This window comes from Varanus komodoensis, unplaced genomic scaffold (assembly GCF_004798865.1).
Source record: "Varanus komodoensis strain SLA01 unplaced genomic scaffold, ASM479886v1 scaffold73, whole genome shotgun sequence".
Classification (NCBI taxonomy): Eukaryota; Metazoa; Chordata; class Lepidosauria; order Squamata; family Varanidae; genus Varanus; species Varanus komodoensis.
This window is the reverse complement of record NW_025336386.1, coordinates 962,788-977,835: the sequence shown is the minus strand read 5'-3', so window position 1 is coordinate 977,835 and position 15,048 is coordinate 962,788. Positions and strand designations below refer to the sequence as shown.

The window sequence follows — 15,048 nt, the reverse complement described above, 5'->3', positions numbered from 1 at the left end:
CCGGCGCTCGGGTGGTGCAGAGATGCAGGGGGCCACATCGCGCTAACCTTGCCCGGCCCCGAGTGCCCCCGCGGAGTCTCTCGCTGCTTCTGCCGCGCCAGGCGCCCGCGCCCGCCCCCTTTCCTCTTCCTTTTCCTTATCGCCCCGTGCACGCTCCTAAAACGCTCGGCCTGGCCCTTTCGTAGAGGGTCCCGTCCCCCTCCCCGACGTCTCTGTTGCGGAGAGGTCTCCTCGAGCTACTGCCCCCTCGCTGGCGACCTGTGGAGGAATGTCCAGTAGCTGCTGGCCTGCATCGACCCCCCCCCCCCGGGTACCCATCCTCTCTCTGTCTTGCACCTGTCGTGAATTCTCCCAGTGGCCTTCAATAAGCCCCCCCTCCTCAGCCCCTCGCAACACACAGTTAATGCGTCTGCCCTACCCCACAGGGAGGTCATGAGATCTTCCGTGTGGGTCTTTTGGGGACCCCGGGACTGCATATCCTTATCCAGGTGCCTGAGCAGTGTCCAGTGCCTGGATTTCCAGGGGGCAGATGCCGCCTGATGGGGATTCAAGTGCTTTCCTTGGTCCCGCCGGGCAAAGCCCCCCTTTGTGGGGGGGGGTGTCACTGGCATCAGAGCATGCACAGATGAGGCCAGGCTGTCAGTTCTCGGGGCATCTCGGGGGCCTTGTGCGCTCCCCGCTGCCCGCAGGAGCCGGGAATGGCAGGAGAGGGAGCAGCGTGTGCGGCAGGCGGCGGCTGGCTCCAGACCCACATCCGTGGGGCCAAAGCACACGCGCTCGGCCTTTTCGCAGCGAGGTGTCACTGAGCTGCACGCCGAGTTTGGGGGCTGGGCTGGTGCTGGCGTAGCACCAAGCCCCTCTAGCCCACCTTCCTTCAGGAAATCTGGCAGTAGCAGGTGATCTTGGGAATAGCCCCTCTCTGCCTGAGGTGTGAGGGGGGAGAGGGACTAGTAGCTTGATGAGGCAGAGGTGGACGCTGGAAGCCAGGAAGTAGGCTGTGATTACCTGCCTTCTGCCCACACCTGCTTTGGATTAGAGGATACCTGTCCTCCAGGCAGACGGGGATACCAGCGGCCCTGCTGCACAGTCCTTTCCACAGCACAGAGCAGAACCTGGAGGCCACGATCCGTCAGGGCATATGTGCGTGCCAGTGAGGGAGCCAGGCAGACCCCTGCCTCCTGCCCGCCCGTCCCACCGGGCGCGTGTTCTGGGCTGGCTGGCGTCTGCTGGGTGCAGGCCGGCTGCCTGGCATGAAGGCAAGGGCCCGGAGGGGCAAGGGCCCGGAGGGGCGGCTGCGGCGTCCCAGGGCCTGCGGGGAATCTGCACCTGCCGACTTGCACGCGTGTGTTCTAACGGCTTGTCTCTTCCTCCTTTGCAGGGGATTTGGAAAGCAAGGGTTCCAGTGTCAGGGTGAGTCGCACGTTCTGTGTTGTGGGTGTGTGGGTGGGTGCGTGGGGGGAGAGGTCCAGTTCTGAGCCTAGACAAGATGGAGGTTTAGGCCCAGAATCAGGGCTCGGACCTGGAACAGGCCAAGCTGAAACAGCCAGCCTTCTGCCCAGCAAAGGATCCAGGGATCCGGGGGTGGGCGTCAGCCTGAAGTGGCCGCTCAGTTTGCCAGTGAGGCCCAGGTCCTCTTCAGATGCCGTGGGTCCCAAAAGTTAGGCTTGTGTTACGCAGGTCCCAGCGCCTCTGCCTTATCAGCAAACTCGCCAGAGTCCTCACGCAGCTCTTCTGGTACCAAACCAGACTTGAAACACTTTTTGTTCCCTGAAGGAAACCCCTGGATCAGCCAACCCATGCCTGGCCCAGTGGGAAGAACACGACCCCTGCAGGACCTGTGTGGGTGTCTGTGTTTCCCCCTGGAGCAGGGTCAAAATGCCTGGTGCCCTCTTCCTGGTCTGCAGGGCTTCCGAGCTCGGCGGACGGGCCCCTGAGGTTACAGCCGTGGGGCTGCTCCATCCTCACTGGTGCTTCGCTCCAGCCCTCTTTCTCTCGCACTGGGAGTGGGAGCGGCTGCACGAAGACGGGCCAGAGCCCTTCCTGGGCGCTCTCCCCAGTGCTGCAGCCTGTGTGTTGGGCCTGCCGACACGGCTCAGGATGTGGGGCGGGTGGTGAGGCTGAAGGGGGAAGTGGATAATACGTTGATGTGACAGTCCAAATGTGACACTTCCTTTTTCTTGGTGTCAATCAGGTTCAGGGGGGAGGGTATCTCTGAATCTTGTGTGCTCTTATTTGACCAATTTTTCAAGAGGAAATGGCTGATTCTCCTTTCGATTTTGATGAGTCCAAACTGAAGGTTAATTATGTCTTAAAGAGAAATGGATGGTCTGAATGTGTTGGAAAGATTTACTGAGCGACCTGTCTTTAAATTAACCTGTTTGATGGGAAATTCTGATTATTTTGTGGTGGCCTTCCGGGTGTCCTGGGAGGGCAAAACCGGAATTTGGAGAGTGCCTTTTTCTGACCACACCACACAGATCGGTCCTCAGTCCTTTCGCGCCAGGGGCTCGCTGCGCCCCTCATTATGGTAGCCAAACCTGGCTGCAGCCACGGCCAGGGCGGCAGGTTCACTTGATGCTGCATCTGTGCTGCTGAAGCATCGCTGCTGCTCCTTCCTCATCGTGATTTGATTACGCCCCGTGATGCGCTTTGGAAAGCTGTTTGGCTGAATTGTAGGGTATTCATTTTGGAAATATAGGCTTTGTGTTGCATAGAGGGGGTGGATTCCTTTCCCCTCAGCTTTGCCACTGCAAGTTTAAGAAGAGCACAGCACTTTTAATCGGTGTGTGCAAATGAGGAATTGCAGAATGGGAGTTGATCCAGGAAAAGGAGGCCTGCAAGGAATGGGCATGTGCAGGGGTGGGGGGAAGACTGGCCATCCAGCAAAAGAGCAGGGAAGAGGATCTGAGCAGGAAGCAGCAGGTCAGTGGAGGCAGATTGGGCCACACGAGGACGTGCAGGGACGGCACCTGCCATCTCGTTCCGTTCCTTCAGTCCTAAGTGGGGGATTTTTACCTCACGTGGCATCTTCCTTTCTGCACCTGATCCAAGCCAGAGCGTCTTCCTTGGAAATCTTATGTTTTCTCCAGGGTGGAGAGAACAGGCTGGGGCTGCAGAGCACGGCAGGAGCCTTCATGGCAGGAGTTGCAGGTGCAGCTCTGTTCCCGTTTCCTCTCAGGTGTGTAGAAAGCGTTGGGCACCACTTCCACTAGGCTAAATTTGTGCAGCGAAAGCGCTGAGTCCCTGTGTGCACATCCCTGATTTGCTTAGGATGCGGTACGGGGTGTCTGTCGTTCCTGCAGTCCTGAAGGCAGGGAGGCAGCCCCCCAGGCCACGGCCCCCCTCATGGGCTCCTGCAGTGTCCCCTCCCCACCCCACTTCGAAGAAGTCTAGCTGTCAGCTTTGAAGTGTGACCACAAGGCTGTGGGCGGGAAGCGGTGGGGACGCAGGGTGCTGTGCGAGGGTCATCTTCGGGATACGCCGTGTCAGAGTGCCACCTGGCACAGTGCGAGCCACAGGCCAAAGGCGCCACCTCCTTGCCAGAAAGCAGGGCGCCCCCTTGACTAGGGCTAATAACATGGTACAGTCACTTCAAGGAGTATCCCTCCTGGCCTGTGAATAAGCTACCGCCATGCATCTGTTGTATTCTTCTGTATTCTTCAGATATTTCTTGCAAACGAGAGTGCTGTAGAAATGCAGCTTATTAATAGCACGATTGATAATGTAGGGAAAAGGTCTCTTCTGGGTTCTGCAACTTAATCTTAGGAGCATGGGCCACAGAGGAGCTGCAAGTCTGCAGGCGCTGGGCCGGGCCCAGTTCCGGGAATGCCTCCCTCCCAGGCACCCGCAGCCCCACAGGTCTGTTTGGCCCAGTATCGGGGATGCTTCCAGCTGGGCCCGAACTGGCCCTTTCCCGGCTGCTGGCCTGCACCTCCTCATGGTCAGGGGCCGCTGCCTCCACGTATCCACAGGTATGGCCCTCGATCTGCCCACAGTGGTCCTTTGCCCCTTGCCGGGCTTCCCCACGCAGCCGCTCTCCCAGGGAAGCTTTCCCCACGCCTGCAGTCCTCTGCGGAGTCCTGCAGCCCTCCCTGCCTGTCGAAAGGATGTGGGAGGGGCCGAGCGGCCAGCCCCACCCTGCTGCGCGCGCCTTCTCCACGCCGGCTGCCCGCACGTCCTGGCGCGCACCTGCCGCAGCCCTCGCACAGTGCTCAGACCGGCCTTGGGGGCTCCCTCCCTCTGTGGCCACGCCGAGTGATGCCCGTGAGCTGGCCCACGTGGCGCCGTGGCCCCCGGCTCTGTTCTGCCAACACGTTTCTTGTGGAAGGCCGCTGCTTTTGAAGGGCTGCAGGCTGAGCCCGCCCTGCCACCCGCCTCCGGCCCCTTGCTGCCAGCGGTTGGTCCTGAGGAGCGCAGCGCTGAGTGCCCCGCTCCCATTCTTCTTCTGGGCAGAGCGAAGGCTGATCCAGGTGCCCGAGGGTCAGTGAGGTGTGAACCTGGGGCAGCCCAAGCTTCTACCGATGCTCCGATTTTAAAAAGTGCCCTCAGCTGTTACAGAGCATCACTCCGCTCAAGGGCTTCCCAAAACCATGAATTGATAGGCATTCAATTAGGCATTGATTGAAAGCTAAAGAGCTTTGGAGTTGGCTTCTCCTCTGTGTGTGTGTGTGTGTGTGTGTGTTGTGGGGGATGAACTGGGACTCATGAGCATGTCACTGCAATAAGAAAAACAAGCAACGAGTTGGCTTCTTTGCACATGGCGTCACATCATAGGGCTGTTCGTGGCGTGGAGCTTCCCTGTTGACTCCGGTGAGCGGACCGCGCAAATTGCTGTGCCTTGTCACGCATGCAAGGTGGGCACCGGCGCCAGAAGTGCCAGGTGAGGGGTCTCCACTCCTCGGTGCCCCCTTTCTGCAACTCTCTGCCTCTCCTGCCCATCCCTCCTTTGGGCTCCCGTCCTGCTCCCGTCCTTTCCCTCCTGGCAAGGGCACTTTCCTGCTTCTGCGGTCGCCTTCCTCAACCAAGACAGCTTGATGTCCCCCTCCTGTGCCCCCTCCCTGCCAGTGTCCGGCGCGCTCTGTGGTCCATCGAGCCAGCGTGGGGATTTAATTACTGCGATGTGCCACTGTTCATTCTGACATTGCAGCGTATTATATTGTGTTCATGGTTTATGGCTAAATTTTAATATCTAAGCAGAGCCAGTGTGGTGGGGGGGTTGGAGTACTGGACTGGGGGTGTGGGGGTCCAAGTCCCAGCCCCCCATTGGCCGTGAAACTCATGGGGTGGCTTTGGGCCAGTCACAGCCTCTCAGCCCAGCCCACCTTGCAGGATTGCCGCTGTGAGGATGAAATGGAGCTACGTAAGCCAGGCAGTTGTGGGGAGAAACTGGGGGACTTTCAGCCTGACCCACATCATGGGGCTGTTGTGCGGTTAAAATGAGAGGAGGAGGAAGGTTATGCAAGCCGTCTTGGGCTCCTTGCAAGGAAGAAGGCACGATATCAAGATAGCAAATGAATACGCAGCGGCCATACAGGCTAACCCAGCCAAACGGACTTTTCACGGCCTTGGTGGCAATCTGGACTGCTTGCAAACAGCGCAGCGTGGCAGCTTCATAGAATGGCGGAGTTGGAAGGGGCCAGGGGGCCATCAGGGCAGGGCCCTGAATTAAGCCATCCCCCTCAGGCGGCTGTCCGGCTGCACTGTGAGTGCGCTCAGGGTGGGGAGCCCACCGCCTCCCCGGTCCTTGGTTCCATGCCTTGCTGCTCTCACGGTCAGGAGGTTCTCCCTGATCCCCCGCTGGGCCGGCCTTTCTGCCGCCTGGGCCTGTTATTCTGAGGCCTGACTCTGAGATGATCCAGAAGAGATCCTGCCTTCCACCTGCTTGGAAGAGTGCTGTCCCACCTCCCCCCGGTTTCCTCTTCTCGAGGCTAAGAGGCCCAGCTCCTTAGTCTCTCCTCACAAGGCTGTATCTCCAGTCTCGGGATCACCCCCGTTGCCCTCCTCTGGACCATTTCCAGCTTGTCTGCACCTTTCTTACACGCTGGTGCCCAGAGCTGGACACAGGACTCCAGGTGAGGCCTCACCAGGGCTGAGTGGAGGGGATCCAGGACTTTATGGGATTTGGAGCTGATACGTCTGTTGATGCAGCCCAAGAGAGCATTTGCCCTTTTTGCAACCAAATCACATTATGACTTCATTCCTTCATTGGTGTTTGTGGACATTTGCTGACATCATCTTAGTGGAGCCAATCATTACCCATCAATCCCCTTGATTTTTGCCGACTTTAACTTTTATTTTTCGTACCTGCAAGTCCCTTGGAATGGGGCGGAGGCAAAGTACATTTGCTTTTTTCTGATGCCTCCTAGTTTAGCCTCAAAAGCATTTGAGGCTTTTGCATTCCTGTTTAGGAGCCATTAAGCCTGCAGTTTCTTCTGTGTGCAAACATGTGAGTGCTCTGAGGTTTACCCTGTGCATTTGGAGAGTGCAGGAAACAGGCTTCCTAGGTCCCGGCCTGGGCCAAGTGGAAACATTGCATCTGCGTTCTGAGGAAGCGGCCCATGGCCTTTCGTGGGCAGAGACTGTTCCGCTGTTAGCCAGGAGCGTGCTTCGCGAGGGCTCTGCTGCTTCTCCCGAGTACTGGCGGGAGGCGGGCAGGCGCCTTGCAAACCCCTTGCGGGCCGCGAGGGTCAAACCAGGCGCGGAGCTGGCAGGGCCAGCGCCAGGGCTGCTGTGTGGGCAGTGGCTGCTCCAAGCTCATCTCGAGGCTGCCTCGCTTTCGGCCCGCTCCTCTGGAGAGGAAGGCGCTGCGTACCGCCCAGAGCCTGGGGTAAGGGACCTCGGCGCCTCTCTTGTATCCCTATGGAAAGCAAGGCAAGACCTGGGGGGCAGGTGGGGCAGGATTGCGCTCCCCACAGCACTGGAGCTCATCCTTCTCTACCAACCCCCACTCCAGGGGGAGAGGGATAGTCAGACTGGGAGCAGGGTGATGGCCGGTCCCTGGTAGGATCGTGCGTGCTGCCTCATGCTTCTTAGTCCCAAGGCCTGGTGCTTTGGTGTGGGGAGATGACGCGTGGGAAATGGTTTGCGGGGGCCACGCGGGCGGCTTGTGCTTCGAATGCTGGGGGCAAAACCTTTCCTTGCAGGAGCGTTGCTCAGAAATGCTCTGGTGGGTGTTACCTGGCCCGGCCTCCATCCGCATTCCCATTTTCTCCATGCGGAGAGAGACCTGGCACTGCCTGCCTCCCGCACCCTGGAGAAAGCGGCTCTGTGGGAGGAGGGCAGAGCGCCTGCTCCTCTGAGCCCCTGGTCTGAGGCGACCGCGGCGATTTCCTCCAGGGGATTCCTCAGGAGACTGGGCTTGGCCGGGAAGCCTCCACTCCTGGGGGAGGGCCCCGTGGCTTTGCGGGCTGGACTGGGGAGCCCCATGCCCCCAGTTGGGCTCAGTGGCTGGGGTCCACACCCCTGCTCAGCTCGTGGTTGCTCCTCAGCCGTCATGCAGGTCTGGCCCGTTGGTTGGGCAGAGTGCGTCTGCAACGTTGGACATCTAACTTTGGCTGAGCTGGGAAGGAGGAAGACGCGCTGGTAGATTTGCTGCCTTGGTTACCAAAATGGCTTGGCTGGCATTGGGTGATCTGCACTTTGGCGTGACAGAAGCAGCACGATTTCCTGCTGTGCCTCGGGAACAAGAAGGCCAGGGCTGTCCCTGCATCCATGCAAGCAGGACTCGTGTCGCTCCTTGTTCCACGTAAGACTTGCGTAGTTTCTGGTGCAAAAGCGAGCATGACTTCCTGGTCAGCTGGCAGTAGAACGGAAGCAGTCCTTGGAGGGCCCGCTCCCCCATAATCCGAACTGGAAAGCTTTCGTCTTTTGTGGGTTATTCCTTCCTTCTCCTCATGAAGTGGGGCTGCCCCATCAGACCTTCTGTGTTAATTTTCTTTCGCTTACCTGGAACATGTGAACGATGAAATATTTCCCTTGGAAAGATTGCCCACCACTTTTTTAAGGCCTGGAAGGAAAGAACTGCATGCGTGTCCGGAGCCACGAGCTTCTTCCTGCAGTGTGTCCAGTGGCACCTGTTTCCTTGGCTTGGAAAACTTCGGGGGGGGGGTGTCCCTCTACGTGCTTGTCCAACTGTGGCACTGCCAGAATCCAGCATGCGTGAAAGCACAGAGTTGGGACGTCGAGGGCTGCGAGGTGCTCTGGCGCCTCCCTGCAGGTCTGGGTGCCAGAAGCCCATTCTCCGTGCCCTGCAGGCCATGTTGGTCGTCAGCTGTGAGAGACTTGGCACGGCGCTCAGGATTCCCACCACGGCGTGTTCTGTGCTCACGCGTGGGCATCTTTGGTCAGGAGAGCTGGTGGTAGCAGTGAGACTCTCGAGCTGGGATCGGAAAGACCCGGATTCCAACCTCCCCCCTTCTCCATCTCGGAACCCACTGGGCGACTCCATCTGGGCCTGTCACAGATGTCTCACGCATGGTGTTTTCCTCTTGCTGTGTCAGTCATTTATGTCACTCTAGGAACTTCAGCCACAGGGCAGGAAATGCATGAGATAAATGAATAGATAATCTTGTTGTGAGGTCAAAGTGGGACGGCCCGCACTCTTCTGCTCCCCCAGTTAGTCTCTTGCAGTACCAGGGGGTTTTGAAGGGGTGCATCCATTGAGGCCCCCGGTGGAACTGTGGAAGGCCAGTTGGGGGAGTGGAGGAGGTGCTGAATGATTGGATAACTTGCTTCACAGGTTTTGGGCTTTCTTTTCAAAACTCCTCCTGCCAGGAATAAGCTCCCTTCTAGGTTGGACGTAGAGGGAATTCTCAGCTGGAAGGGTTCCCTTCCCTAAGAATAATGTATGCAAGTCCTGCCTTCCTTCCAAAGCACCTGAGGGGGCACACAGGACCCTCCTCCTCCATCGTATCCCCTCCATGCCCCTGTGAAGTAGGTTAAACCGGGGGTCCACGGCTGGCTCTCCCGGGGTCATCCAGTGAGCCTCCTCTCCTCTCCTCTCCTCTCCTCTCCTCTCCTCTCCTCTCCCAGCACCAGGCTCTTGCGGCTTGCGGATGGGGGTGCCAGCGGGTGCCCCTTGCTGGCTGCTGCTGCACTGACACTGCAGCGCTGGCTCTCTGGCCAGGCAAGAAAGGTTGAGCGCTTGTTCTCAGGAGCCCTTGTCCGGTCCATGGCGAGCCACCTGGGCTGGAGCACTCGAGGTCCCCACTGCTTATACCCCTGGCGCCGAGGTTCCAGGTGACTGCCTGTGTCTTTGCCTTCCTGGTCGATAGTTCGGAAGTTGATTAGTTCCTAATGCCTTTAAAGAAACCTCTCTATTAAGTCTGGAAGCAGATTTTGCTGGAATCCTCGTAACTGGGAACATCAATAAGTCCAGCTGATCATCAGCGAGCGATAGAGTATGCCAAGGCGGTCAGCTTTCCTTTGGCTTCGGCAGCCCTCGAGGCATCGCCTGTGTAAACCTGCGGCCTGACAGACCAAGGCCGCTCCTTCCCAGGGACATTTCCATGGCCATCCTCTGCCTGCAGAAGGGGTTCCTTTGAGCAGCATGTGGCCTGGGCTTCCTTGGGAACTGGGGAACCTCAGCATGACGGTGCGACAACCAAAGTGCCTGGGATCTGAATTATTGGAGGGTGGCAGAGTATTGGGGGTCTGGGAGAAATTGCACAGCAGGGAGAGAAGATGAACCGAGGGCTGGTTTTGTAACATCAGCGGGTTGCAGGGGGAGAGGAGCCCTGTGTGGGAGCCACACACTCGCCCCTCTGCTGCAGCCCCTGTGGCTTCCCCAGCGGCAACCAGGAGCCTCGGCACCAATGAGGGAGATGGGTGGCGGCAGGACGCCCCTGTCCGCACCGGCTTCCAGAGGCATCGTCCTGCCCCTGCCACCGTGCTCAGGGCCGCGAGTGATGCTGCTGGCCACAGCTGGCCTGTGCACTGGAGCAGAAGGCCTCTGTGTCCGGTGGCCGGTCTGCTCAGCAAAGCCACGAAAGGAAATCAGCGGCCGCCTCTTCCCAGAGCAGTGGGGGAACCAGGCACTCTGGCACCCCCAGTTCAGTGCGTCCATCACAGCAATGCTAGAATGAACACACTGTGTACCTTTTGTGTCCTGAGGGGTTTGGCTGTTTGTTTATTATTTATGCACACATTTATATGCCGCCTATAACTGCCAAAAGGCCTTCCAAGGTGACTTCCAACCACATATGAAACATACTAAAATAACATATTAAACCTACAGTATATATAAATAACAATATATTAAAGTTATTAAAGCAATTACAAGTTTAAAATATTAATATAACAATAATATAAAAAGGCCACCAGTATTCGCAGGGCTAAATATTACAATTTAATATATATATATATATATATGTATACTGGTCTCTGCCTGGTGCCGAAAAGAAAATAAAGATGGTGCCAGGGGAATTTCCCGAGGGAGGGAGTTCCAGAGATGGGGAGCAGCGGTGGAAAAGGCCCTCCACGTAATCGCCTCCCCACCTCTCTGGCAGGAGGGCTTCCTGCACAGATCTTAGGGGCCGGGTAGCTATATGGGGGTGTAGACTGTCCTTTGACTAGCTGGTCCCCAAGCCATTTAGGGCTTTATATGTCAGAAAAAGGGGTTGCAAAGGCCTGGAGGCAATAATGCTCTGCGTCGTACCTTAAATCTGCCTGAGCATTTGGACTCCTCGCGGGATTGGGCCCAGAGCTGGAGGCGACAGAGGGCAGGCTCACGCTGGTGAAGGGAGGCAGCTGCCAGCACCGCCTGCGTGGAGAGGTCCGGGCGAGCAGGCCGGGAGCCAAGAGGCAGCCGGCAGAGCAGGCAGGCGGAACAGGCCGGCTGCTCCCCATGCAAGGTGAGACACTGGCCCAGGGGGCCCTCGCCAGCCCGTCGGCTGCGGCATCCCTGCCCTCCGCTCCGGGCCTGCGGGCCCTGCCATGCACCAGCGGTCGGCGGCCCTGGCTGCCCCCCGTGGTGAACCGACCTGGCGTCGCGGGGCCTCTCCCTCTGCCGCAGCTTGTTGGAGCGAAAAGGGGGCCGTGTGGCGAGGCTGAAGCAAAGCCTTCCAAGCGCCGCCAGCCAGCGAGGCCTCCCTGGATGCTCACTTGCGTGGTCCTCCAAGCTGGGCCGCTGGCACGTGCCTGAGCATCTCCCAGCCCACGTCCCGAGCCTTGGCAGTGTGACAGCCACGTCTGTGTGACGCGCCTCGTTTCCGGCACAGCCGGTTTCTGGGAGAGGGGAGAAATCCACCCAAACATTTCCCTTTGGCAGGATCCCCTCCGCCCACAGGCGGCGGGAGCCTTTCCTCACACATGCGAGCCTCGCGGCAGAAGGTGGCTGGCAGACCTCCGTGGTGTGTGCGTGCGCCACTGCTGCACAGGTCGAGTGTGTGCAGTCAGTTGTGCGCACGGTTGGTGCATCCGGTGCTGGTGCGCCCGTGGCCGGGCCGGGCTCAGGTGCTGTCCGGCAGCCCCAGAGTGCCAAAGCTGACCGAGCTCAAGGACCGTGGCCTGCTCAGGGCAGCTGCCTCTGAAACACACGGGCTGGTCGCTGCTGCGGCGGCGGCTTCCGTTTCGTTTGGTTCTGTCTGTTTCCGAGAACTCTCTCGGCTGCCCTTCACGTTCCAGGATGAAAGCCAAACCAATGAGCCGCTCACCGAGGTGTTCCCAGCGAGAGTTTCCCGCCAGCCGGCTTTGCCACTGCAGCCTCTTAGCGAGCATCTGGTCCTTCCCTGGCAAGGGCTTGCCCTTTGGCCTTCTTTCTGGATGGCGTTCCATGTGGGCGGGTGCAAGGCCTTGCGCTTGGGGCACAGGAATGGGTGTCATAAGTACAGGCTAGGGGACAAGTGGCTGGAGAGCAGCACTTGTGAAAGGGACCTCGGGTGCTGGTTGACTGCAGGCTGAACATGAGCCAGCCGTGTGATGCAGTGGTCAAGAGGGCGAACACCACCCTTGGTTGCACAGCCGGAAGTGTGGCTTCTAGATCGGGAGAGGTATTACTACCACTCTACACAACTCTGGTGTGCCCGCAGCTGGAGTATTGTGCTCAGTTTTAGGCCCCTTGTTACAGGAAGGATATAGCCAGGTTGGAGTCAGTGCAGCGTAGGGCCACGAGGTTGGTGGCCGGTTTGCAGGGGATGCCGTATGAGGCGAGACTGAGGGAACTGGGTCTCTTCAGCCTGGAGAAGAGGAGACTCAGAGGGGATATGTTGGCGACATACAGGTATGTGAGGGGGTGTCACACGGAGGTGGGTAGAGACCTGTTCTCCCCTGCAGAGGAAGGCAGGACACGCTCCAACGGAGCCAAGCTCAGGGAACCCAGGTTCCACTTGGATGCCAGGAAGCACTTCCTGACAGTCAGGACCCCGAGGGTGTGGAATGGGCTTCCCCGGGAGGTGGTTGAGGCCCCATCGGAGCGGGTGTTCAAGGACAGGCTGGACATGCCCATGGTGACTGCCAGCAGGGCGCTGCTCTTCTGCAATGGCCAAGCTTGGAGCTGGAGGGGATGTGGGGATGGGGCCTCCTTGCCAAGCTTTGGCACTGCCATGTGAAGTCAGGGAAGGGCCTGACCCACTCTGGGACAGGGTGCCACCATGTTGTGTCCCACAGGTGTGGTCTCCAGCAAGAACAGTTCATTGGGAAGCTAGCAGGAATATTAAAATGATTAGAACAGAAAGGAGACACGTAGCCATCAGCACTTGAAACGGACGGGCCATTTTCTGGGCGTGCTCTTGATGGGAGAGAGAGGGCAGGGCCGTGTGCCCAGAACCGACTGCTCCCCACCATCATGGAGCGCCTGGAGTTGCATGCTCTGGGCAGGCCATCTGTGCTGTCCAGGAAGCCTGGCCGGAGGTCCTCGGCACAGGGCTGAAATCCAGCTCTGGCTTGGCCTGTAGGAGTCGTGGTGTGTTGCGCGGAGCAAAGCGCCCCAGGCTCTCTCAGGGGACTGCCCCGGTCTTGCGCTCTCCTTGCCTTCCTGTGCTGCTTCTCCAGGTGGTGAGTTGGGAAGAACAAACTGCTACCTGCTGGGGATTTGGGGGAAATGTTCATTTCCTTCTCTTCAGCCGCCGCTTGCAATAATCCAGGGCAGTGACACCATCAGGCCGGGCCAGAGCGGCTGCCTTTTCTGGCTTTTTCCTCACGTGCTCTCCCCAGTGCCGTTTCTCTTAACGGGGCTTCTGCTTGGTCTCCGGCTACAGCAGCAACCCAAGGCACGTCTTTATCTTAGGCATCGGGAAGCCTCCCTCTGACTTAAGTTCCTAGGCATTGAAAAGACATGCAGTGGACAGAGCAACTACACTGTTGCACTTCTGAAAGCAGCATAAAAGTGAAAAGTGAGTGCAACAGCACGTTTTGGCTTGCCTGCCTTCCTTTGCCAATTTCCTCAGCAAATGCCCATGTGGCGCGCAATAGCACAGGCAGCCAGTGAAGCAGCTGAACTGGAAAAGAGAGAGGAGCAGGATGCCCAGCTCCGTTCCCCAGCCTCTGCTGAAAACACCTCCCGACTCGCTGCAGGCCGCAGGGGCAAGGGAGCTGCACGAATGCCCTCACTGCTTATAATAACCAAGCGTTCAACTCAGCACCATCTGGAAAAGCTTCCAACCCCCCCCCCCCCCCGCCCGGCTTTCCCTCTGTGCCTCCGGCTCCTTTGCGGGTTGAGCCACAGGAGAAGGAGGAACAGGACCTCAGCGGGCGGGGGCTGCCTGGGTCTCATCTTGCGGCTCTGTGGAACGGGGGCAGGCTGGCATTCCCCCCCCCCCGCAGCGCCTCCCGTACCGGCCTGCGCGAGCCCTTCGGTGGCCTCCAAATCTTGGTGGCGATGGCTCGGTCTTGCGGAATTGCGCTCCATAGTTGAGCTGTATGTGGTGTGCAGAGCTTTTCCTCTCCCTGCCCGGACCCGTCCTGGACTGAGCATGCCTTGTGTTCCTCTCCCACTTGGTTCGGGCTCTTTGCAACGCACAGCATCGTTTACGGTTTCTCCCCTCTGAGGGGTAGGAGAGGTGGGGAAGGCTGGATTCTTGAAACCGGAGGCCTTTGCTCTCAGACATTTTCTGTAGCACACAAGGCAGTGCCGTGGTACACAAGGCAGCCCTAACCTGTCCCAGTTGCCGTTCCTTCTCCCCAGGGAGTTTGGGATTGTTATTCCGACCGTGCTGGGAGGAGCTACTGGGATTTGAATGGAATTTGCGGACTCCCCACCAATGGCAGTTCCCGGGATTCTTTGAGACCCGTGTGGAAGTGTGGCTGGTCTGTGTCACAATCTGCCTTCTCCGTCTGCCTCCCCTTCCCCGGAGCTGGGCAGTGGGGTTGGAGTGGAGCAACATGCCTGAGAGTCACTGCGGGGCTTCTCTGGGTGAGGGTGCGGCCATGGTAGTTCAGTATTATTGCAGGGAAATTTATTTATTTATTAATCTGTTAAAACATTTCTATGCCGCCCCTTGCCAAAGCCTTGGGGCGGCTCACAACACAAAATAAAATACAATAAAATACAAAAATAACAATATAAAATTAACAATATAAAATAAATAACAATATAAAAGAAGTCGCCCTGGCCAGATAAGTAAGCAAATATTGTTAACAATTAAAATGATGCTTAAATAAAAAGGTCTTCGCCTGGCGCCAAAAAACAACGACGGCGCCAGGCGGACCTCTCTGGGGAGCACATTCCATAGATTGGGTGCCACCGCAGAGAAAGCCCTCCACCGAGTACCTACCCTCCTAATTTCCTTCACGGGGGGTTCCTGGAGAGGGGCCTCTCCTGCTGATCTCAGGGGGCGGGCGGGCATATATGGACGTAAGCGCTCCTTCAGGTAACCAGGACCCAAGCCGTTTAGGGCCTTATAGGTCATCACCAGCACCTTGAATTGGGCCTGGACTTCAATGGGAAGCCAGTGAAGCTGACGGAGGACTGGAGTCATGTGAACATAATGCCCTGTCCCTGTCAGCAGCCTGGCAGCTCTATTTTGAACCAATTGAAGTATCCGGACTGTCTTCAAGGGTAGCCCCACGTAAAGCACGTTACAGAAGTCAAGGCGGGAAGTCACCAGCGCATGT

At 58.1% G+C, this 15,048-nt stretch overlaps 1 protein-coding gene across 3 annotated transcripts in view; it reads left to right on the top strand.

The window, feature by feature from the left end:
* Positions 1-15,048, top strand: part of PRKCB (protein kinase C beta) — a 137,760-nt gene that overhangs the window by 769 nt on the left and 121,943 nt on the right. For 2 of the 3 annotated variants that reach the window (XM_044452572.1, XM_044452571.1), the window contains exon 2: positions 1,379-1,410. In XM_044452572.1, coding sequence (XP_044308507.1) covers positions 1,379-1,410 — 32 coding nt within the window. Of the gene's footprint in view, positions 1-1,378; positions 1,411-6,789; positions 6,827-15,048 lie in introns of those variants that run through there. The other variant, XM_044452573.1, reaches the window with a different exon arrangement.